General features: G+C 36.9%; 1 protein-coding gene across 10 annotated transcripts in view; it reads left to right on the top strand.

Annotated features, from left to right (window-relative positions):
* The window catches only part of ATP2B2 (ATPase plasma membrane Ca2+ transporting 2), a 433,201-nt gene that overhangs the window by 380,469 nt on the left and 26,079 nt on the right, over positions 1–26,653 (top strand). For all 10 annotated transcript variants that reach the window (XM_075762785.1, XM_075762787.1, XM_075762781.1 and 7 more), the window contains 5 exons: positions 6,323–6,502; positions 7,557–7,644; positions 15,407–15,513; positions 16,264–16,455; positions 24,776–24,989. In XM_075762785.1, the coding sequence (XP_075618900.1) occupies positions 6,323–6,502; positions 7,557–7,644; positions 15,407–15,513; positions 16,264–16,455; positions 24,776–24,989 (781 nt within the window). The remainder of the gene's footprint in view (positions 1–6,322; positions 6,503–7,556; positions 7,645–15,406; positions 15,514–16,263; positions 16,456–24,775; positions 24,990–26,653) is intronic.

Raw genomic sequence — 26,653 nt, 5'->3', positions numbered from 1 at the left:
AAGGAGTAGCATACAGGAGGACTGATCAGCAGAAGTTTTATTACGCTCCCACATATTAAATAATTTTCCTTTAAATAATGAGATGGTGTGCAACTCTGAAGGTAGAGAAAAGACGTGCAGTGATTGTCATTGCCATGATTATAATTACTGCAATGTGCTCGCTTTCCTCAGAAATTGCATGCAGTCCTGGACTTTGTGTTTTACTGTAACAGTTGCCACTTTACTGTCTTAAGATTGTAACTGGTCGCTACTCAAGAAAATGGTTTTAGTGTTGTATTTGGACAAGGAAAAGCTTTGCCGTGGAACAGCTGCGGATTTCATGGATACTATACTTAAATGGCTTGTAAAAATATGATTAAAATTTCAACTCAACTAAAGTCAGAAAATCAGTACTGGGTGTGCACAATGGAAGCACGTGCCTGCTACTACACTTGTAAATTATATTACTACAGTAATACAAAGGGCAGATTAAGAGGTAGAAACTTTGTTTCTGACCTATGTATATGGTGCTTGATAATTAATCTTGACAGTGCAGAATTAATTCCATTTTACAGTTTAGAGACAGTGACAGAAGGCAAGTCCCAAAGTTGAAAGTGCTGAGCATAAAATGTAGGCATTTTCGGTATCTTTGGTGCTTTTCTCGCTGAGTCAACCGTGAGTGCGCAGCCAGGGCTGCTGTGTAGGCACAGCTGCAGACGCGTGGTGTGGCGTGATGCAAGAACACCTGCCCCAGCACCTTCTGCAGCTGGGGGGAGCGATTAATGCTCTCCTCTTCTGCTCCAAGAAATCCGCTCTTTGGTTCTGCTGTTATTTCAGTAGATGATTAATGACTCTGGTTTGCTTTGGAGTAAGGTCATTGAAAGAAAACTCAAATTTCTCTTATACAAAAAGAGTGGGTTCTGAGGCTGCGAAAATTAAGTAGTTTGCTACCAATCTTTGTCTTTTTTATTCTTCTGTCTCATTTTACATTTTTGCTGGATCTTTTTTTTAATCGCATCTACATCTTTGTATTTGATCCTCTGAGAATTGGTGGCAACGCTGAACATGTTAGGAAATTATTTTTTTGCTAAAACATCAAAAGCATAAATTAATCTGATGTATTTCCCCGAGTCCTCTATGAAGTAGGGTATTACATGCTTTTGACTGCTATAACTTTGGAAACTAGCATGGCATAATTACAACTACAGGTACCAACTACATAACTGTGCTTTGCATGACAATGGATTTTCCTGGTTTTTTTTTTCCGTATCAAGAAGGTTATAATATAAAGTAAATCTTACTTAGGTGAAAACTGTATGATAAACTCCTTATCTCCACAATCATCACATAAAGAGCATTCACTTTATCTGCCATCAGATGGTCTCTTGCTGCTAATCCATCTGTCCCTACACCTGACCTTGCAAGTCTTTAAAAATATTTAAAAACATTCTTAAAATGTTCCATCTGAAATGATTCCTTAATACTCTAGCTCATATCTATATAGCTCAGAAAGTTTGTAACTGTCAGTGACCACTGGAACTGCGAATCAGTCGTCTTTCCCTCCAAAACTGATTCACGATGCACGTTGTTAGAAAATAGCTTTAAGTCAAGTTATGTGTGGTATGACTGACTCGGGGCATGGGTAGCAGTGGGATTTGCACTTACTCCTGAAAATAGCTGCAAACTATCCATTCATGTGATTATTATGAGTGTGTTTTATAAGAGAACTCCTCTCATCTCCTAGGGAATAATTTCTTAGGAGCTTGAGGTAAAAATGAATAGAGTTGCTAAAAATAGAGAGGTCAAGTCTGACTTCTATGTAAAGGATCAAAGAAGATGAAGGCAGAAAACCATTTTATTTCTAGATAATTATTTGAATAATGTATTGAATTTCTTGTAGATTAACACCAGAATATGCAATAACACTTCTTACTTCATTGCAAGACACAGAATAAAATGTTTATTGTTTCAGAATTTTACCAAATGTCGGACTTATCTACAGTTGTTTTTTTGGGACTTCATTTTTGGGGTTGTGGGGTTTTTTCCTTCTTTGTCACTTTTGACTGTTTTAAAGTTGTTATAACATCATGAGAAAATTTAAAACAATATTTATTACTAAGCCACACATTGATAGAAAGCGGTAGCAGTACCTTAGGTGAAAGATAAAATGAACCAAAAAATCTGAAGCCAGAACAAAACCATAAATTTCAGAAAAACTGTCTAGGTATGAAATGTCTGACTTAGTGGGAATGTCATCATACACATACATTACAATGATGAAATCACCATTGCAGATGCAAATAGTAAGATGTTGCGCTGTTCTAAGGGACCTTACTATTTTGCCAGAATTAAGCCCACTTATTAAATAGAGTCACCGCTGGAGTTTATGAATTTACAAAGTGTTTTCTGTAGGGGAAAAAAGAACATAAAAAATTAGAAATATTACTGCAACTGCTCTTTTATTAATATCCTCAGTATTTATGGATATCAGAATTTATTCTGACAGAAATGATAGATTAGGTAATTCCAATGAAACAATCCAATGTCACCATCCTGGCAGCCTTTAGTTTCCCTTAAATTACATTCTCATTTTTTGGGAGAAGGCTCAGTTTTTTCCTTCTCCTTAGGATCATGGTTGGAGTTAACACATGCAAAATGTAGCTTCCACCTTTCCACAGAGCTCCTGTGGCACATTGCTCACATGCATCCTTGGAGTGTACAAATACGTGCGTACTTGCAGTGTCAATGGTGTCACGCTAGCATGGTTTCAGAGATAAGCGTGCCCTGTCTGTTCTGATGATACTGCTGGGCCCTTCCTTGCACTTGCATTTCCTTCCATACATTAAAAGAAACTATTTGGATGAATTATTCAACAATGACATCCAGCAACTGACCAGCTTTGAGTGTAACCACTGGACACCCATGACTTTTGCATAATTCCTAGGTTAATTCAGACTCTAGCTTATTCATGTTTTTATCAAGCACTGAACTACCTGCTTGATATTTATCTTTTGTGTGTGGTGTGTTTTGGTTTTTTTTTTTTCTTTGATAAATATACAAGAAGAGAACAAATAGAATGATGTCTTGTTCCTGCAGAGATTTCTCTGTTGATTTTGACAGTCTTTCTGGATTGATTTTAATGAGTCTGTACTGGCTTATGCTGATTTGCCAATGTACGCCTACAATCTGTTATTTCTGGGAGATGAACATAAATCACTTCCAAATGTCACCTATTTATTTGTCACCTGATTCTGATAGATAGTCCTACACTGGATAACGTATGCATGCGTGTGTGCGTTAGATGGTTTCCTTTGCAGAGAGAAAATGAACCAGAAAATTTAAAAATGTGTACTTAAGTTCTGCAAAACTGATGGAAAATATCTGCTTCCACTGCCCACTCAGTCTGCCAACACTCTTTCTTCCTTACAGCAATAAAAAAATATGAACAATATTTTAACTGTAATTACTGTACACAGTATTAAATCAGATACCACCCACCAGCTGTCCAAAAAATGGGAGAAGAGGAAAATAGAATTATTTCTCTAGTTATATGTGAGTTTGAGATGTATTTGAAACTAGGTTGTCCTCCCATGACCTTCTTTAGTAGGACTGGCACTTCATGTGAATAGGCCTTTTTTTCTGTTTGCACTGTAATTTATTTTTCTTCTTCATGGTTCACACACTGGGCTGGTTTTTACAGAGAGTGATCCAAATCTGTCATATACTATGTATGAGGGTCACCACAGTTAAAGTGGATACTAAGGGCATTCCAAATTGGCAAATGGAATATAGTCAGGATTATTAATGTGGAAACTGGGTAAATCAGGAGTAATTTGCTTAAGTAATAGATTTAATCTGGTTGTATGTCCCCCATAGAAGTCTATTTCATATTGTTAAAAGGCTTCAGGTCCAAATGATGCTTCCAGGATACAACTTGTGGGAAGAATATTCTCAGTTAGTAGAAATGAGGAAATGGGAAGATAAACCTCTGTCCCTTATTTTTTTCCCTTGGTTCTGTAATCTGTATTGACAGAGAGTCATTCTGCAAACAGCACATTCTGCGGATGCAGTCTGGGGGTAGAGTGATTTTCTTTGTGGTCGTGGGAAAGTACTAGTCTGATCCTCAATTAGGTGTTAGTTTAGTGAGGCATTCTGGAAAATAGAAGCTTCACAACTGCCTTTAATAAAGATGCAGAAACGTGGTGTGAAATTGCATTCACTGGTTAGAATAATCATTATCTACACTATGGTTTAAGGGTGTATAATTTCAGTCTGACGTGCAGTCTGAGATATATAGCCTTTCCAGCCCCATGAAATCATTAGAAGCCCAGCGTTTGCCACGCTGGATCAGAGCAGTGGTTGTCATGCAGAAGGCAATGGCCTGCCCTCAGCAGTGACACATACTTGCGGCTATAGAGTAAATTAAAATACTTAGAAATGCACAAAATTAACAGTGTAATGTTGTTGATAGTGGCTCCTTTTCTTAATATTTTCTATACTAATGGATGAGAGTAATCCACTCTGATTGGCATTGAGTTCTACAATACACTTAGATCTATGATAGAGGTTACGATCAGCAAGCTGCACTGAACTGGCAGCAGAATATAGCAAGGCTTTGCTATTGTAGCCAGAAATATCCATTTTGATACCCTTTCTTTAATACTGTTTTTTGTTGATTTTTAAATATTTTTGCTAATTATTTTAAAATTAAAATTCTTTCCATAATCATCATCATTGCTTATTAGTTTCTGTAGGAAATCAACAGCTCTATATATGATCGCTGACGTAATTCATCACAGTCAGACAATCCCATTACTTTACATAAGTATGTCATCTGAAGAAGCTCAGCTGATAATATAGCAGCAATTTGCAGTCAGTAGTTAAGTATATGTATTTGGGGAATTTATTCAAATGTGCATTACATAGATTGAGAGTGTTAGGTAACATCGCAGAGCAAGCAGCTAGGGCCAGGTCTTTGGAGCTATTTTAACTTCTGGGATAACCTTCAGATTGCCTGGAGGTTTGCTTGGGATCACTGCCTTATATTCAGATGCTTATCTAACTCATGCCATCTCTTGGGAATCTTTTTCCTCTCAGACTATCACTTGTCTACTTCAAGTACCTCTCCGCTTCCCCACACGTAAGAACCAGTGCAACCTATAATTGCTTTATATCTGCCCTTTGCTGTCTTCTGCAGTAAGGCAGTTCAGTTTCTTGTAGGTTTGGGAAGAGTTTCAGTCTTCATGGGGAGTCCGGGGATGCCCTTAGCCTCTTCTAGGTAAAAATGAAATTTAGAGAAGTGGTGGTGTGCTGAAGGCATCTGTCTAGGCAGTTCTTGAAGTGTTAAACACACTTCTTCCATGTCAAATAATATTATTTTTTTCTTGAAGAAATAATGCTTTCATAAAAAGTGTGATGGGACTGCATTCATTGGCTAGAGTGATATTTATTAAAAATTAATAAATTATCATTAATTATGATATAGTTTAAGGGAATAGTATTTTTTCCTGATCTGAAATTCAACTATAGATCTGTAGCCTTTCTATGGGCAATGACTTTATATACCCAAGTAGCTGTATTAAAAGAGCTTTCTTTAATTGTTAGGAATCAATTTTCTAACTCTTGCACATTTTAATTACAAAAAACTTTTTTTTTTTTTAAATAAGCTGTATATGATACCGAGCCAGTATATAGCTTCTACATTAATCTCACGGACCCTGTTTCACACTGAATTCTCTCTCACTGGCATGTATACTGTGCAGCAGGAAAAGTTAGTCTCATGCAGAAGGCAGTGTAACTAAAATCATACTTCATTTTTACAGTTTTGAAATATGTAAATTATTCATGAAATTTTAAACACGTGTATTCAGGAATTCCACCTGTTGATATGCATGAATTAGTTTTATAGTGCTAAATTACAATAACTTTTTGGATAATCTTATTGAAAGGAAAGTTTGGATCAGAATTTAGATAATTTTCTGTACAAAATACATGTATTCTCAGTTCATATTTACATATACATTGAGGACATTAGGTTCAGCGTGCTGTACCTTGATGCTACAGGTCAAAAAAGCTGCAGAGCACTCCTTTTTATTAAAGTCAGGAGAAGCTTTAGGCAACTGAACTAACAAACAGTTTGTGTGCTTCTTGATACAAGATTTGTCTTGCCTGTGGTGTAACCTCAATTCCGTAATAGCCAGGTAGCAGTAATTTATGCCATAAAATGTATGATTCCTCTTTTTGCTTCATGATTTTCTAAGCCTCAAAACATTCTTATTGGAAACACCTGACAGATTTTATCTCTTATCTAGGAATTTTCTTTCCTGTTATATTGATTTTGTAGGTCCCAGAAGCCATAAGAAAGTGCCAGCGAGCTGGAATTACAGTCCGCATGGTCACTGGAGACAACATCAACACAGCACGTGCCATTGCCATAAAATGTGGAATCATTCATCCAGGAGAAGACTTTCTCTGCCTTGAAGGGAAAGAATTTAACAGAAGGATCCGAAACGAGAAGGGAGAGGTAATTCATATACTAAATCCATACATATTATGAATATGTTATTAAAAAATAGTGAGAACACTGAAATGTTTCTCCTGCACTGATGTGTACCTCATTTCAGTAAAAACTACTTGGAGAGATTGCTACTTCTTTCTACCACTAGCCTTTTGCAATTCAAAATAGCATTGAAAATGCAGTCTTTCCTTTTCATGGTGCAGAGCCACAGTCAGTTTAGCGCTAGCCTAATTCAGCACTTTTTAGAGCCATAGCACTAGTCTACAAGAAATCAAAACTGAGCACATTAAAAGCAGGTTTGTTAGCAAAGAGAAGGAACTCAACTGCAGTTTGCAGGTCTGTCACATAAAAATGCAATCTGTACTGAAAACCAGCTCCTCTCATTTATTTTATACCACTTGATCTAATGTACTGCTATATCCGCTCTGATATGCGTAACAATCTATTCTTCAGACGATTTCTAACTCCTTATAAAAGATGGAGCTAACACACGGGCTATTGAAGTCAGCTTTAAAAACATAAACTCTATGCTGTATCTTTGAACCCATCATCAATGACTGGACAGAGTCATACGCTCCTTGCACTGAGTGATGGAATCCTTTGTCCTTGTTGCTATTGGTATACAGAGAAAATTCTGCCATCATTGGTGCCAAAATGAAGTGAAGAACTTGGATTCAAATGTAGAACAACACACTTTTACTTGTAAGCATGCTTGATCAGCTTTGAGAAAAACTACTATCCTGTATCTGAAGTCATGATTCTGAGTGGAATTATCCATAACGATGCTAAGAAAGGCTGATTGGATACAGTCGCAAAATTTACCTACGTTAGCCAACAGCTGAGCTTTGGTAGTAAAAAAACTGCTTTTCTTGACCTGGCCTTCATTTGCAGCATTGATGGCTGTTGTAATTTTTCTGTGCTTTTGGAGAAAAGTTCCGGATCCTGAGTAGTGAAGTGAATCATCTGACACACGGACTCAAATATATTTTGCATTTTGCTAATCACAGGCTAACAATTTTACTGTTTTGGTGTCTTTTTTTTTTGTGTTTCCCCACTCCAGATTGAGCAAGAGCGGATTGACAAAATCTGGCCAAAGCTTCGAGTGCTTGCTCGCTCATCTCCCACGGACAAACACACTTTGGTAAAAGGTGTGTGCAGACTGCCTTCGTGTGTGTGTGTGTAATTAATGCCAAAGTTAGTGAATTATGTTCAGCACAACATCTGCGTTGTAAAGATTTTACTGTTACAAATATATCTGAGTTGTTACCTTTAATTGCACTAGCCAAGTCTTTTGTGTTTGCGTTCTACCTGAGCCTTGAAATGGAAAATAGAGGAAGCTGGTTGGCAGGAATAACAGAAATACCAATAAGATGCCTGACAAGTAGATGTAGACCATCTCATATTTGCCTTGAGGCTTTTTATTGGACTAGAATGAGGCTGTAGCTGGGAAGGGAAGATGTGTATTTGCTGGTCAGAAAGAAAATATTGTTGAAAAATAGTTTGTTCATATGAACAAGCAGAGGCATAGATTTTGTAGTCTTTGCCTATGCCTCTTTATGAAGAAAACCAAGAGCAAGCTCATTTAGAGTAAATCAAGTCACTCAAGTGCATCTGTTCTCCCCCAATTATTTTTAAAGAGTATTCCAAGATAAAAAACTTTCCATGTTACAGTAGCAGTTATTGGAGATCATGTAACTAAGAGCTGCCCTCTTTAGCATTACATGAATGGAGATATGTATTTTAAGCCAATTCTGTTTTCCTGTAGGCTCACTAACTATATTATTTCCATTGCCTTCCTTTAGATTTCTGCTTGTATTTTTGAAGTCTGGTTTTGTCCTATAAAAACTGCACCACACAAGTGATATTCTCTCACCATACTGTCTGCAGATGGAATGCTCTATAAAAGAGGGATTTGTTTGCAGTTTTCTCTATAAAACCTTTTTCATATCTGTAACTCGCACTTCTTCATGAGTTGAAATCTTAGTCTGTTGACTTTGAAACTCACGCTTAAAAGACAGTGGATGAAATCAGAAAATTTCTGATCAGGAATAACATCATTTCTGGCCATGACAAGATGGGGGGCCGGCAAAGGCAGAAGCCTTGTTGGCGAATGGCTGTGTTTGCTGGCTTCCTGATGAAGAACGAACTGCATTATTTTGCTAAGGCCCTAGAAAGTCTAGAGAGAGACTCTTCTTAGCGATTCTCGGAGGAGCTCAGTTCAGGATAACATCCAGCTGATCAGTTGCATGTTTTCAGGTGGTCAACTACTTAAATAATAGTTCACATTTAGGTAGGAAATCATTTTATCTATGGCAAAATGACTCCATATATGACTAATTCAAAGGCTTTTGAGAGGTAGGTAATTTTTAAAAATGCCTAAATGACTTTAGAGCAAAATTTCCATTGTGAATTTGAAGATTGGATCAGGTGGGTCCTTTGGGACTGGGACCAGTGCATGTGAAGAGCTCTGGAAGCATGGATCATTCAGGAGAACTAAGATATCCTGTAAGCCCTGGCATGGTGCACAGGATGGGGCAGCTGGAGACATACTGCTGTTACCCCTCCAGCCGCTGTTTAGACCAGGGGGCTCTGAAGTGGGGTGCACACGCATCAGGGACAGTCCACTAGGATGCAGGAAGAAAGTATTTTTTACCTTTATTAAATAGAAGAATATTTTTTAAATAGTGTTAATTTCATCTCTATCTCATCCTTTTCTAATGTATGTTTTATAATGTACATAATATAGTAGTATGTATGTCTAATTTATAAATAATGTATGTATTTGGGGGAGTTGTGCTCAAAAAGATTTTACCAATAGGTGCTCATGATTGAACAGGTTTGGAGACCGTTAGTTTGGACAGCATAGTTATTAGCTCCATAGGTCAGTATTAAAACAGCACCAAGTTAGCTGAAGTCTCCTCACTTCCCTAGTGCACATAAAATACTGTCTTACAGCTCTTAGAAGACATGACTTCTACAGGCTAATAGTTTATTTGTTTCAGAAATACACAACAATTTGTGTTTCATTAAGTAGATGAAATAAGTCCTTTGGGAGTACTCATTTGAATCATTCAGGATCTTCCTTTAAGAGAAAAACGAAACCTTGGCCAGAGAAAATGAAATCAATAAAGAGCTGAAGAAAAATAAGCAACAGATTATTGATGTTTTATAGCATATGCACTTTGACAGTTGTGCTGGTTTTGACTGGGATTGAGTTAATTTTATTCGTAGTAGCCATAGTACGGGGCTGTGTTGTGGATTTGTGCTGAAAACAGCATTGATAGTTCAGGGATGTTTTAGTTCCAGCTGAGCCAAGGCCTCTTCTGCTCCTCACACCTCCCCACCAGCGAGTGGGCTGGGGGTGCACAAGGAGTTGGGAGGGGACACAGCCGGGACAGCTGACCCCAATGACCAAAGGGATATCCCAGACCATATGACATCATGCTCAGCATATAAAGCTGGGGAAGAAGGAGGAAGGGGGGATGTTCAGAGTGATGGCGTTTCTCTTCCCAAGTGACCGTTATGCACGACGGAGCCCTGCTTTCCTGGGGATGGCTGAACACCTGCCTGCCCATGGCAAGTGGGGGTGAATTCCTTGGTTTGCTTTGCCTGCGTGCACAGCTTTTGCTTTACCTATTAAACTGTCTTTACGAGTTTTCTCACTTTTACTCTTCTGATTCTCTCTCCCATCCCACTGGGAGCGAGCGGCTGCGTGGGGCTGAGCTGCTGGCTGGGGTTAAACCACGACAACATTCCAAAAGATACTTACTACTGAATGCCTTATGCAACTAATACAATTAATGTTTTAAAGATGTGGCAAGGTCAAATGATAGAGCAATTAAGTATCTAACGAAGTTCAAGAACAAGTCTGTGGAAAATCATGATGGAATTTTTTGGCTGATAATACTCCAAGGGCCATTAAAAGTTACAAGAAACTATTTAAATGTTCACTAGTTTTGGGCCTCTTGTTAAAATGTTATGTTTTTCTCAGACACTTGAGGGATCAAGAGGATTTTCTCTTCTTTGATGTATTCTATCTGCTCTAGGGTAAAAACACACATCACAAAATAAACTTTTTTATATTTAATTTTTAATGACATACAGCTGCTGGAGGGAGTATTTTTTTCTCCTTAACATAGCACAATCCCACCCAGCAAAAGGATCATTTTTATTTTGCATTTTTGTTTTTACTACTGCTAAGGGACTAGAGAAAGACACGGTTCAGCATTTCAGGCTGGGCGGACAGCTTCTCTCAAATATTTATGGCTTTGAAGTAGAGGTAGAGTGAAAAAAAAAAAAGTTAAAATGGTTTATCATCACAAAGTGTTTCACTGAAACAAAAATGTTAGATATGTCAATCCAACTGAAATACAGTTTCTTAGGGATTTTATGCCATCCATTGGTATTATTTCATAATTTTTACCCTACTTCAAAATATAACAAGTAAAAATGCATATAATTTATACTGAAGTGTCCTTATAATGCTATTACTGAAATACTTCAATATTGTCCTTTTTTTTTTTTTTTTTTTAAATACTATGGGAAGCAACTGTTTAGTACTGATGGGAAATATCATCTTCTTATCAGAAGGTATAGAGGAGATCAAATAAATACTCAGCTTACCAGTTAAGCTGTGCTTTCTACTATGTTTAAAGTAGGCTGGAATTATTTTTCTGTGATATTAAAAACAGCTATTCTATTCTCATGTGAGGCTGATTTATGAACAAGCAGAAAGGGAACTTTAAAGAAGAAAAGATTTTTAATAGTTACCCTTAATTACTAAAATATTTCAAATATTATTGCATGGGATGCTATTATATTCATGACCTCATTAATGTGGTCATGCCATCAGACCAGGTAGAATAATAAAAATATAGAAAAGTGTATTAATTGAAAGTCTGAAATTAAATACCAGCATGTTGCAAATTGCAAGTGGTTTTGATTTCCATTTGAGAGAAAATTTTAATATTTATTTTTATTCAAATTCATAAGAAGAAATATTCAGAAAATCGACCTGTTCCACAGTGTAAAAATTCAGCTTCAACCAACTTGTCCCTGAAGCGAAGAACATAAAAATAGTTTAAAGAATGCAGGAGGTATACTGCATTTGAATCTAGTTTTATACTCTGTAAATATCATCTAGGTCTCTGCAGTCTGTGTGAAGTGTAACTTTGTGGGAGGCACTGATGCCTTCAAGGTTCCCGTTTAGTGTTTCAGTCTTATAAAGGACATTGGTGGTGCATGCTTAGTACAGAAATCCGTGTGTTTGAGCCACGTTCTTCTCTGCCATTCTAATATCATGAACTTTGTGGCGCACTTTTCACTTAACAATTACCAATGCTGTCTATGATGTTATATATAACACTTTTACATTAACCTTTAAAGTTCTATTCCTGCACATACTTAAGCATGTAACTAAAGTGAATTTGAATTTTCTCTTTCAGACAGACTTCTGAGTTAATTCTTGTTAAATTAACAGGGAGCTTCAAAAAGTTTGGAAGTATTAAAACCTAATCAGAACAGAACATGCCTATGAAAATATGTTACGGCATCTGTCTATGTTTAGCTTGTCAAAGAAATATAAATATGTGTAAGCATATGGGATTATCACCTTTACTGCATCAGTAACACCTGTAGCTAAGTTTTTCTGTCTGCCTGGTTTGAGTTAATCAGCTGAGACAGAAAGAAATATCTAAACCAGGAATTTTTTCTCCCAGAACCAATAGTTTCTTATTGATGCGACTCTAAGGGTGACAATGCAAATAAGAATTGTTAAAATAAAGCGGCATTTGTTCTGCAGTAAAGGGAGAACCTGAGGTTCTGCTTGATGTTTTTGATCTGAGCCATGGTTACAGATAGGTCCTTGTAAAAGAAATGGAAGACACGTTGTCGGTTAATATTCTTTATGTTATTATCCTGAGTGGATTTGATTTAATGCTTGCTTAACGTTAGATGGGAGGAAGGTGGGAGGTAGAGGATATATTTCACTTGCAGCTGTGCGTGCAGTGCTGGTACCTTTTATAGCAAGCTTGTGCACATAGTGCCCCTCTTGATAGCTATACATAGTTGTTTTAAATATGATCTTTTCCCCCATAGGAAACAAGCTGCTTGTTCTGAAAAACCAATGCGTTATGCAAGCTATATGACTCCTCCCCAAATTCCTGCAGCATCAGCGGAATCTGTGGGTGGAACACACTGTAATGTTACACTCTAGGTGTATTCCTGTGGCTGTTGAATAAAATTCTTTCTGACAGAGGAAAGTTGTGGTCAAACAGCTTAAGATGAGGGAACAGACCGATGCAACAGCGAAGACTGTTTTGGGAAGAAGCTTTGCTGAGTTCTAGGAATTCCTCTGCTATACCTTGCAGACCTGTTTTTCTTAAAATACTGTATGTAAGCATTCAAGTGGAGTAAAGCAGCTTATTTTGAAGAAATTTCCTGGCTGTTAGACATGACCAATTAATACTGAAGCTTCTTTTTAGCCATTTTGATTGAGTGAAAAGGCCAGTGAATGTGAAAGAAATGGGCATTCTCTTTATTGGCAACCTGTCAGGTTGTGCCCTTATTTACTTTTTTCACTGATCACTGAAGCAGTTCTCCACAGCTCAGGACTGCAGAGGGAGAACCATTCCTAGGCATCCCTCTTCTGTTTAGTCTCCTTACACTGTAAAATCTATACAGACATATTATTTGACACTGAAGACAATTATTGAGGTGAAACTTTATCACAACGACTAACAGAATGGTATCAAAGGAAAAAAAAAAGTAAAACCTAAATGTGGTTAGGAAGGAGGCAAGTGCTGGAAAGAAGACAAGTGTTCAGAAATGTGAGGAAGGGGGGAGGAGGAACAGATTAAAAAGAGCATGCAGAAGTCAGGGAGCATAAGTATAACTATGATAAATCCTCTGAATCCCAAATAATCACTACTACTCCATTTTAGAAATTTGTTTGACATGCAAATGAAAGTTCCGCATAGATCGTCTCTCTTCCTATGAATAGCACTGAAGCCCATCCACATGCTGATGTGCCACGCACTGACATATTTCCGATGACAGTAGCAGTGGTCACTGCGATGAAAGTGTGTGGCTGAGATGCTCGTGCTAACCGAGACCATTTTATCTCTATTTTCCCATGACTGCTGATTATGAAGTTCTGTGCTCTGGAGCGTGTTGGGCTTATCCTGGCTGCATGGTTTGCTTTTAGGGATAAAAATGACTACTAAACCTTGTGAACAACTACTAAACTTTGTAAATTACTTAGCTGCATCCAGCAACTGGCTGATGCAGGGCAGTTGGTAGTATAGTTGTTGGCATCAGAGCACTATTCATATCTATTAGGAGGTCATTTGTTAGAGCCTCTGCAACTTGATTTGTCTTGTGCTCCCATTTGGAATCCGTTTGTGAGAGGATGCTCTCTCCCTGTCTGGAGCAGTTAATACCATGATGTCTCAGAGATTTTAAAGAATTTTTTCAGAAGCTTAAACTATTAATTTAACATCAAAGGATGTGTTAATAACAAGAACGGAAGACCAAGATAAATGCTTTTAACGGTAATGGCAGCTGATGTTCCTGTTTATTTAGTAATACCAAAGGCAAATCGCCCCAACAAATTGAAAGCTCTAATTATAAGATCTTATCGTAATAATGTGCCATTTATCTGAGTTCTTACTGCCAATGGAAAGTGAATAGGTTTTTTTCTGATTTTCATAAGACTGAAAAATACAGGACACTAACTGCTTCCATGCTGCATTGCAATCTTCTGGGTGCGTGATAAGCCTGAACCTTGCCAAGAGGCAGCTATTGCTCTGTAATCTGCAATTTCCTATTTCTGGTTAGTTATCTGATATGTGAGTTATTTTTTTCCAGAGTAGAGTGAAAGCTTTTCACATTGGCTAGGTTTTGATAATTGTTTTTAGAGGTTTTGACTTTGTGCAGAATGTGTTAGCAAAAGGAATTTTGTCATTTTCCCCTCCTAAGTTATTACTATGGAGAGGTGTTCTTGTATCCTACACAACAATCCTGTATTCTGGACTCATTCAAATGGACTCTGACATGGAAATTAAAACATGAGTGTTAAATGATCCCCATCCTATTAAAAAACAGGGCTGTTTCTGTAACCTTAGAAAAATTGTCTATTCTTTTCCTTACTTTCCCCAGCTGCATAAGTGGAAAATACTCTTCTGCAGGCTAGTTGCGTGAAACTTGGTTCACCGAGTGAAATGTGCTTTCTTTTCTCAAATGATCTCAAAATGAAAGTAGAAATTATTTTATTATGTCTATTTATTAAAATGTTTGGCTCCAGAATTTAAAGAATTATTTTATATCTTCTTAATCATTGTTTGGCAGAACTGAACGTGTCTGTTAAAATGCTAATTTGGCTCCAGCTAAATAAAATTCATCAATGCCATTTGTTATCTTTAGGTTAAACCGATTGCCAGAAGGCATCCCAGTAAAGCAGATATTACAGTTCAGTCCCAGTTTAGGAGAGCTTTAAGCATGAACTTCAGTCTTTGGCAAATCCTTTCCATTGATGTTGAATCAGAGAGCTGTGCTGAAATGGGTTTACTGTGACACAGAATTTTAAATAGTAGAAATCTTCCAAAAGAACATAATGAACTGATCTCACTCCCTCTGAAGTCTGTGCGAGTTTTGTTGATGTTTTGATGATGCAGGGTCTGAACTTCCCATGTAAACACTAGTGGTGATCTCCAGTAGTGTATAGTAGTGATGATACTGCCTTCATCATTATTTTCCTTAAAAATCAACTCTATTATAATCTCTGTGAGACTTTTGTGGTGTTATGGACTCTATATTATAAAGATCCTGCTATTTTTTAGAGGGAAGTTTTATCTTGTTAATTATTTTATATATGTATATGTATGTCTACACACATATATACATTTTTTGCAGGTATTATTGACAGCACACAGGTGGAACAGAGGCAGGTTGTAGCTGTGACTGGTGATGGAACCAACGATGGACCAGCACTTAAAAAAGCTGATGTTGGCTTTGCAATGGTACAATCTTGAGCATATTCATTGATGTTTGTGTCATCACAAATTTGCTGTAAGAGGTTTTTCATTCATTAAGTGTTGAGAAAGTTGCTTAGTTAATACTTGTCAGTGAAGCAATATATTGGAGGTGGTGAGTTATGTTGCTTCACAATCCTTTAATTTATTATGTTAGATTCCCTGGTATTGCTTGTTCTGATCCTTTTTCAGTATTTTTTTCTAAAGTAATTATCGGCTATATGCAGAATCTTATGCCAATACAGAAAAATTAACTCTATGTTCTTCACAACAGTGGAGTACTGTTTGGCTTTGGTAAAATCATCACTAAATGTAAAGATGGCTTCCCAATGTTTTCTGACTCCAAAGATATTAATGTACTAGACTATATATTAAGATACATCATTCTAATTTTTGTTAGCTATTCTGTTCATGTATATTAATAAAATATCATCATTGATAAAAATAACTCAGATGAGTAGTCATTAAGCTGATAATTTAAAACACTCAAAACTATCATGACATGAATTCCACTGCTCTCTACCAAGTCCCTTTTCCACATCCTTACTCACTTTCAAAAATGGGCCAAATTAGCTAACTTCCTAGCAAATATAAAATGCAGCATATACTCAGCAGTCACCGTTACTGTGCTGGGGAGTCTCAGTGTAACTGTGGACTTATGAATGAGTACTACGATTTGAATTTTAACTGTCTCTGTACTTTCCAGTAGGTAATTTTATTCACAATTAATTTTTCCAGGGTATTGCTGGAACAGATGTTGCAAAGGAAGCCTCAGATATCATCCTAACAGATGACAATTTCAGTAGCATTGTGAAGGCTGTAATGTGGGGACGTAACGTCTATGATAGTATCTCCAAGTTCCTGCAGTTCCAGCTCACTGTTAACATTGTGGCTGTGATTGTGGCTTTCACTGGAGCATGCATTACCCAGGTAAGGCTAACTTCAGTGTCGCTTTAAGTACGGGGCCAAATCCCACCAAGCTACATTTTCTTTTCAGTAATGGTGGCTTACATTTAATTCTGCCTTTGTACCACAGAAACTATGCTTTCTGAAATTCTTCTGAACGTTAGGAGTGTATTTAGGATCAAGCTGCTAAAGGTTAAATGGCTGTTGATGTAAGGAAGTGTACTAATCCATCTTCTTCTGGAAGTAAATTTTGTTTAGGAGCTGCTTATTTTTGTGCTGCCTCCATACAGCTCCCAGTTTTTGATTACATATTATTGTCATGACTGTGCCTGTGGTGATAGGGCAGGAAATATCAGGGACTGGGAGAAGGAAGAGGTTATGTGACTTTGCCTTTTCCTCTCAGAATGTTTCACTATTAACTATATATTTCTTGATGGATTATGGAATGAGATTATTATTTTCAAGAGAGCAGTACTGACACACAGAAGTAATCCCAGCTGGTGAGCATTTTGACTCATAAAATTATCGTGTTGCTTTCAGGCAATTCCTTTTAATTTCAGATGTAAACAAGAAGGCAATTAAATGACACATACAGTTGCACTTTGATCTCTTTTCTCCCTCTACATTAATCCCTTATTCATAGAATCTTTAAGGTTGGAAAAGACCTCTAAGATCATCAAGTCCAACCATCAACTCAACGTCACCATATCTATTAAACCATGTCCCGAAGTGCCACGTCTACATGTTTTTTGAACACCTCCAGGGATGGTGACTCCACCACCTCTCTGGGCAGCCTGTTCCAATGCCTGACCGCACTTTCAGTGAAGAAATTCTTCCTAATATCCAATCTAAACCTCCCCTGATGGAACTTGAGACTATGTCCTCTTGTCCTTCCACTAGTTACTTGGGAGAAGGGACCACAACCCACCTCACTACAACCTCCTTTGAGGTAGCTGTAGAGAGCAATCCTGATGTACATGCAACATGTCTAGCTCTTTTACAAAAAACTTATGTGAAAGCAAACCTAATTTTCTTCCTTCAAATTACTACTTTTTGATTAATAAAATTCTTTTCTTTTCCCTGGAAAGAAAGCAGGATGTATTTAGTATGGTATGACATTTTTATTCATCAGAAAACAGCAAAACATGCAGTTTTCAGTGCTATCACTCCCTAAAATAATATATATTTCAGATGCTGCAGACAGGTGCTGTTACAAAATGCCTCCTTTGATTGACACACGCTGTGGGGAAGCTGATGCTTCCCTCTGTGGTGCATCATACAGCTGCACATACCTGTTTCAGCAGGTAAATTTCACCTCAGGCACACTTGAGCAAAACCATGAATAAGTCATTAGCTCTGCTCCAGGGTAAACTTACATTGTAATCATGGAATTGATACTTGAAACCAGAAACCCAGGTACCTTTACAAAACCATGAGGTCAAACTTCTCCTAAGCCTTGACTGACATCGAGAGGCCTTTTTTGTGCTGCACATGAGGAGTCCATAAGCTCCCGGCTTCTGCTAGCACCGTGCAACTAGCTGTTATCATTTAGCTCCTCTGAGCTAAGCGAGCATAGAGCTAGTGCTAGGGCTGGGATTCTCAGAGAAATCAGAAGTGGCTGGGTTTGAAACACACAGAAGTTATCTTAACAAATGAAATAACTATTTTAGTCTGTATAAAGGAAGCACTGAAACCTCAATTCAGTTGTTACCCGAGAAGTTAAAATTGCGAGCTGCTGAGGGCTAGATCCTTCCCACACTGCCCCCAGGTCTTGATGATGCCTTGTTGTCACAATTGAGGACAAAATTAGTGATGTTGCAGCAGAAGTTGGGTAACTTTTCCTTTGGGAAATATTTCCAAGCATATTGAGAAAATTTTCAGCTGGTAAGAGAAGGTATGTGAATAAGGACTAAAACTCTGGAAGGTCAGTCCTCCTGGATTTTTATCAGTGGTACAAAACCATATAGAAAAAAGTGCTGACAGCAACGTGGTCACAATACCATTATTTAAGGTGAATTTTTTTTTTGTTAATGCATGAAGGGAAATATATTCTATTTGTTAACTATGGAATTGTTATTTTATTCTTGAAGAGGTTAAGCATTACTGAATCAGTGCAAAGACTATTTTAAGTCAAGTCTAAGTGCATGTATAGTGCATAGTCAGTGCAAGCATATTCCCCTTTTTAATTCCAGAGCTTTCTTCATCCTTTGAATCATTCCGTTGGCTTCTAGAAGGATTTGGATCAGGCCCAGTACATTTATATGGCCCCAATGGTCTGTAAGACCATCACTGAGTCTGTCAAGTCTGTTGTCCCTGTTTACAGGTTTTAATTCTATCCAAACAGATTCTTATGCAATTCCTTAGTTTGGCAGCAAAAATGCAAATCCAAAGGAGAGGTCTGAAAGGAGCTAAAATGGAAATTGTAGCAAAAAGGCAGCGGTTATTTCCACTGTAGTTGTGTTTACACTCAATGGCCTGACTGCTGATAATCTCAAGTAGCTCTCAGTTCTAGCTCATTCAGGAAGTATCTTGCCTTACAAATAAACATTATTATGCTAGGCTTTGACTGAAAGACTCTCGCCAGTGAAAGGGCATTATGTTTGTTTGGCTCATGAGCTTTACTAAAAATTACTCTTGAGAACATACTGTACTCTCTGGTTGTTATGAAAATAGCTCTAGCACAAAACGCATGAATATACCAAAAAGTCTTGCGTACAACAGGCTAAATGCACACACATAAATCTAAGCCTGCAAAACTGTACACAGGTCTTAAATTACTATTTTGACTGAAACATTTAAGTTCTTAACAAACAAATGAAGCTAAAATCTATAGTTTCCAAAAGGCAACACCGCTTTCTGTGACCTTCAAAATGAATATAAAGAAGGTCCACATTAGACTGAATTTTACTTTTAGGTAGTCAGTTTGGCTTTCTTTGACACACACAATATAATTTTAGTCCATAATTAATATTCAGGTTAATGAATATTACACAGGCTATTCTTTTGGTGATATTTCATCAAATCTAGAATGAGAAAAATTCTATGTGAGTAGTAATATTTCTTTCAAATCTGTTCTGCAATTCAGAACCAGTGTAGTTGGGATGCTTTGAGTATGAAGCTTCTTTTACGCTCATCTACTCTTTTTGGTTTTTCTACTGTTTGTGCTTAAAGAAAGTGCAAAGATATTAAAATCTTTGTTTTGACTATTTTTTTTAAACTTTGCTTGTGCTTTGCAACTAAATAGACTTAATTTTATTCAAACTTGATCCTGCAATTGCATTGGTGTATGTGTAAATATGTGTATGTGGTCGTATCACTGCAGGACTCCTAGTGAAACCACAGCAACTCTATTAATGAAAGGTCCCACTGTGCGAGTACTATTAAGAGTGAAACTAGACCTCCAGGCAGCACCCAGAGAATACATTGCCAAGTAGGAGCTGATTTGTTTGATCCAGAGCACCTTAGGAGTACCATGGAGAGGCTTAAGAAAAATATTAGGTAGAACCTGTGACCATTAGTGGTCATTTTAAGAATCTGCTGCTTTTTTTCTCAAATACATAAATAAAATCAATGTCCTTGCCAATTCCATTTCTGGAAACTATTGTTTAGCTTAATATTTGCTTAACATTAACAGAATTCTTTTATTATTTATCTACGCAACACCTGCTTCAGCAAGGTGCTGCTGTTAGAGAGCGTATCTACCATATCTACTATTTCCATTTTGTCCTCGTTTGCTGCTTCAATAGATGTTTAACCACGTGTACAAAGTGTATGTGACCCTATGTGCTCCTCCAATGTTATGTAAGTACTATAAAGGAGTAGCAATGGGCTAGTAAAGAAGTAATTATGCAGACTAAAGGGGACCAATGCAAATGGTCATTTGCTATTCTCTGTCATGGGTCCCAGCATGAAGTCATGTTAAGGCGACAGAAGTCATCTTCTAAGCAGCACAGGAATTACAGATACAGTGTCACCTGATGGCAAGCTTAGCTCGGCTGCTGCCAAAACTAAACTGCCCCTCACAGGGATCCAGCTTACATTGGGCCCTGTTTCACTTTACAGCAGTTCAATAGTAAGCCAAGAGTTCTGAATTTTCAACTAATAATGAACTTCCGTGTTGTGATTCTGTAATTATGTAAAGCACTGTAAGATCCAGGTCATACAAGAAAACCAAGCTTAAAGAAATCTCTGATTAAAAGCTGAATCAGGATCATTCAATCTGTGGTTGCATAGGTGCTCTTAATTTTGTGTCCAGTGTGTACCTTGCAGCCATCAATGAGATCACAACTATTAGTTCTGCTAGTCCCATATCAGTGCAGTTAGTGTGACACAATGCAGCTCAGCTGTATTCATTCAATTATTCTTCAGTTAATCTAATTAATTTACCTCTTGCTCCCCTCTCTCTGTGTTGCCCAGTGCATACTTTTAAAATGATCAGGGTGTGGTTATGTGGACCAGTTTGCATATAATTGTCCTTTCTGTTTAGCAACCATTACCTCAGGTTAAACCAATAATTTCTTTTTCCAGTGGATTTATGAGATATAAACTCTTATATTCTGACTTCATTCTCTGAATAACATTTTTGCAGAGCCCTTGATTGGCTCAGTGAGGGTTCTTCTTTGGAGCTCTGCCTACAATTATAGTGAATTTTTCACTTCTAATGAATCATTGCTCCACATCTCTAGGTATCAGAGTTCTATACATGCCTTACAAAGCCAGAAGGTTCATCTTGTTTCCTGTCCTCAACATATACACACAGTACCAAGAAAGTATTAGGTCATTGTGTTTGGAACTGTTTAAAATAATCTGGGTATGTACAAAATAAGATTTTAAAATTGAGTTCAGTCAAATGTAAACAGTTTTTTACTGGAACTATAAAGCTAGCAGCTTTATTTCTGTGCCAAATTTTGTCTCTGTCTCCAACTCTTGAGGCAATGTAACTATTCAAAAAGGTTGCATTAAAGAAAGAGAAGATAAAGACTGTGTTTTAACATTTTACATTCAAATTATTATTCTCGTACTTTGAGAAAGACAATGTTTTAGCAGACATTTTAGGAACTGAAAACAGTGACTCTATAGGACATTATGTTTGGAAAATTAAATGTTAATTAAAAAGCACTGTAGCAATGAACTACTGCATGAATCACTTATTGTTTTTACAGATCTTGTTCAAAAAATGAGGATGATCTATACTTACATGTATAAGGCAGTAATTTACATGGTTATAATGTTTTACTGCAGAACTGTATTTGGCAAATCCTAAAATAACAGCATAGGCAAATTTGAAAAAGCTATAATATAAATTCAAAGTATGTATGGTTTAGCTTTGTTTCGGTAAGGCTTAGAGGCATGGAAGTAGAATTGAAGATGCCACTTCCACACAATTAGTAGACAGTGTGATCTAGCAGCAGAAGCGAGGGCTGACTTTTTTTTTTTGCATTACTGCATAAAAAGTTAACCTACCAGAAATGCTCATTTTTATGAGTCCATGCATGTGTTCTGTGACAAGTGGGAGTAAAGAGGTAAGGGTGAAAATACCTTTTTATTCCCTTACAGCTTGTCATCTAAATCAAAAGTAACAAGCTCTAAAATTTGTGAGGCTCTGCATGTCACAAAAGATTTGTAGTTTATTTCCAGCCTTTGGTGATTTGTACTTCTAAGTGTTTCCAAGATGAAGTGTAACATCACTTGATTTAAGGGGCATTTTCCTTTTACCTCTAGGCCAATGCTAACCTATTCCAAGGTCAAGTGGAAAGGAATTTGACAAGCGGTGATTTTGGGTGGTTGGCAGTTTGAACAGCTTTCGTCCCCAAAGTTTTCAGAAAGTGAATTAAGAACTATTAGCTAGTCAGTTGGTGGCTAAAATGCAGTGAAAAGAACATTGAATTTGCATCCTACTTGCATAAGTGACTAAAATCTTCAGTGGAAGACTAGGCTCCTTAGCTGATATGTATTTTCCTCAGTTTCCACCAACTAATCAGAAGTCAGATAGAGTTGCAGTGGAAATTTCATTCCATTGCCTGCCCAGACTAATGTGTAGTTAATGTTTTGGCTTCAGCTTAGAATGAGCTTTCACACTTGACTGAACAGTGTAGCACTGCCAATAATAGATAATTATTAGAGGCACCATAGCCACCCAAGGTGATTGGCAGTGTGAAATGGTGAGAACATGTTGTTGCCAAAACTGATGACTGCCAATTACAGTTCTGTGATTTAGAGACTGAAATAATCTGACTTTTCGTTATGCTAGGAATATGTCAGGCTCTGATAGACACCTGAATATTTGACTCTATTTATTAAGTGTAACAGACAAATTCAGTTTTATTGACATAGCAGTTAGCGTGCTAAGCGGAAATTCAGCTATTGTAACATCTCAAAGTAGAGAATGTTTTTCAAGAAAACTTATTAGCTAGACAGGTAAAAATACAATGAGGAAAATTCGTCAGTAGAAAACATGTTTTCCTTTTTCTCTATATACTGTGTCCAAGTCTGGGGCCTCTGAGCCCTAGCAACAAACTGCTTTAGTGCAGCACTCTCCTTGTTTGAACCATTAGTATTAATAAAAATAAATAAAGTCTCAATTTGGAATGAAGTTTGTCCTGATTGCTTTTAGGTTTTAGCCACCTTTAAAGACAAAGACTTTTCCTGTTTCTGCAGCTGCATATTGCATGAGTGAGCTGAACTCTCCAGATAAGCCCAGTTAATGCAACCCATAACTAAAAGGTCAAGAATCTATTAATGCTAATCTTCCTCCCTTGGCTGATATAGCCAACCTGTAAGACTTAGAAACAGTAGGTTGGTTTTCTCTATCCCTTAGAGTAAGCCAAAAAAGAGTGCTTTTTTATAAAATAAAATTTATCAAAATTTCTGTAAATGTAGGGATGTTAAAAACATGTTTTCAAGAGGAAATAATATTTTATCTCAAGGGAGAGCTGGGATATAAACCAGATCCACAAGAGACCAAACCGCTAACCCTTTTTCTCCATATGTCCTTGGGATACTGAATAGATATTGAATATTTAACCCTTTGAAGAAAAGGACAGAGTTCATAAGGTGTTTTTATTGGCTTTGATTTGGCTTGTATGCTGTTCTATAAATTTCTTTGCTTCACTACTGCAGCACCATGGTAATGTAATGCATAAAAATAGTGCTCTTATCTTCCAAGTTTCACACTGTAGATTAACTTGCTTCCATTATAAAATTTGTCATACTGATACCTTATTACTTTTGCGATTCTATTTTCATAACAAAACCCTTCTGTTTGAAAGAGGAAGCTGACCTTGCTAATGCTGCCCATTTTGTATTCAGTCTAAAGGCATAGGAGGTTGTTACATATAAAAAAAGAACCTACTTCATTTTTTCCTGATATGGCTCCTTGAAGCAATTGCATCTATCTATCATTCAAGCTGCCCCAATGAATCACAAATCAAAACTTTATAATAATCATCAAGAGTTCTCCTGAGAACTGTGTTAGTTTGCTTTATTTATTTACTTTTGGGTTTTTTAAAACATGATTTAAAGTCCTCTGTAATATGACCATAGACTCTTTCTTGAATTAAGTGAGGAAAGAGCTCCTTCTAGCGGTTGGCGATCTGCTTCAGAAAATAAATACTTCATTCTGACAAGTGGTAATGTTTTTTGGTTTTTTCCTTCCAGTTCCATAGTTTCAAATATGCTATCCTGTTGCCCAGTAAAATAATAAAAATTTTCTTACTTTTGCATATTTGATATAGTTTAATAAATTTCAAAATATTTTTTTTTTAATTCAAATATCGGGCATTTTTTTTCATCACTACTGTTTTTAAAAGGTCTTATTTAAGTAAGATGTATTAAAATGTCTCAGTAATTGTTTCATAAATTTTTAATAATTTCAAGCTGTTTCTGAAAAAACAGATAGGTAAGTTATAGTAAAAGGAAACATTACTTTATAAAATTGCTTCAGTATAATTTTTCTTCCAGGAAAGAAACTCCCACTTGTATTATCTAGTTAGTAAATTCAGCTGACAACTTAAGCATGATGCGTGAAATAACAGAGGGTATTGTAAAATGTGTTATAAAGTGTTAATGTTATGTTTTATAAGAATTGTTCAGTTGTAAATGTTCCTGATTTAAATGACTGGAGAGAAATAATTTATCTTTGCTCAGATCACTGTGCTCCCTGTGATTCTGGTCGTGCACAAGCAGTATAAGAAAGGTCATAGAGGTAAGACCAAAGATCCATGTATTTCAGTATCCTGTCTTCAGCACTGCTTGGAGTCACACAGGAAGAAAGGAAATCACAGTAAATGATCTGACAACAATTATTTTTCTAGGAAACATGTAACTTTCTACTTTGTCTCCACAGGACTCTCCTCTAAAAGCTGTACAGATGTTGTGGGTCAATCTAATTATGGACACCTTTGCCTCACTTGCTTTGGCCACCGAACCTCCAACAGAGGCTCTGTTGCTCAGAAAGCCATATGGCAGGAACAAACCTCTTATATCCCGTACCATGATGAAGAACATTCTGGGCCATGCTGTTTATCAGCTTACTCTCATATTTACACTTCTTTTTGTCGGTAAGAAAGTTTGTTAGGCTTGTTGCTTAGTTTAGAAGCATCTAGGCCTGACATATGAAAATGCTTTAAATGTAACCACTTAATGCACATATATGAAGTCTGTCATAGTTAAAGAGCTAGCAGGGCCAAGCTGTTCAATGGGATCAAAAACAGTGGGGGAAACAGAACAGATGCAATAGGGGGATTTAGTCACCTCTCATATGTTGTTTACATTGGGAAGGGCCTCACTGAACTTTTTTGCCTCCTAACAAAACATAGGTTTACTTTGGCAAAAGTTTATGTTAAACCATAGCACAGAAGGTTAAGTTTTAATCGGAGTATCTAGCTTGCTGCTTCTAGACTCAAATTCATTTTGAGACTCATCATCTTCAGTAGACATGTAACAACAAATTAAGAAAAAAAAACACAACAAAAGTCAAGATCCATTTAACCAATATCTGGAGAAGCTCTAATTGGGAGCAAAATGTTTGCCATAGAAAAGAAATAACGCTGATCTTAAGTAGTATAGCAAGTAATCAGTATTAAGTGATACAAATACTCTGTTTTGACATTTAATATCTAGAATGGTTATTAAAAGGGGTGGGGGAAAATCTAATTTATTGGATTACTGGACTCTTCTTCAGGCCTTGCTAGCAACGGATGCTTTTTATAGGTTGTATTTTGGAGAGAGGACAGCAGGAGGAGGAATGTTTCTTGCTGCAGGGAATAGTAGGGGCTAATAATAGTTTCTGTTGCTCCACAATAATGAGTGAACTTGCTCAAAGGACTGATAATTCTATCAACTTGTGTTCTTGTCACTATGTCATCGCTGTTAAATTGCATGTGTTGTCTTTCAGATATTTTTTTTTTATGTACAGATTTCCATATAAGCTGTAAATGGTAAATTTGTGATTCTTAAGAGTTTTTGAGCTCTATTGTAAAAGTCTTGCTCACCTTACCAACAACTGGCAGCTTATTTGGAATGCTCAAAGGAGAAGATGGTCCATTTACAGTGGAGCTATTTAAACCAGAATAATTGCCAGGTTTTGAAGAAAGATGGCCTGTAACATTGTTAGGCTTACTGTGCATTTTGAGAATGTCTAGCAAGTCTGAGGAAATTGTAATTTCAGATTCCCTAAAACAGGTGTAGGTGGTCTTGGTAATTCATGTGATATGAATCTTGGAATGAGAACTTCTGTGAACTTTATGGGGAGTTTTAATGGGGTTTTGATGAGTTTTATGGTTTAAAGTACTTTATACTGAGCCCTGATGAAAAGAAAACCAGGCTTTTTCACCGTGTTCTAATTACTTCTGTGTCTCTCTGGAAAACCCATGCATGCTTTGAAGGATGCAGCCCAACCAATTTTCTGATAAGCCTAGGAAATACAGTGCTTTCCTTTTTAAACTCCACAAGGCTCAGCTTTGCAGTGAGATGATGTTCTAAACTCAGTGTTTCCATAAATAAATTTCAAATTAATGAGAATTATGTATATTTTGATCAACTAGTACTTCTTTTTTTGTAGTAGGTTTGTGTAGAGACTCGTACATCAAGTTTTTCAGTTTTTTCTATGATGTGCAATAAATACATTGTGTTTGAACATACAGTAATGGCTTTGAGATATCAGGCACATCAGAAATCCGAATGTCACTGTCTAGTTCTGTCAAACTGTAGTATAAAAAAAAAA

This window comes from Balearica regulorum, chromosome 10 (genome assembly GCF_011004875.1).
Source record: "Balearica regulorum gibbericeps isolate bBalReg1 chromosome 10, bBalReg1.pri, whole genome shotgun sequence".
NCBI classification, from domain to species: domain Eukaryota; kingdom Metazoa; phylum Chordata; class Aves; order Gruiformes; family Gruidae; genus Balearica; species Balearica regulorum.
Note: the sequence above shows the minus strand (reverse complement) of the source record. Positions and strands in the feature narration are given on the sequence as shown.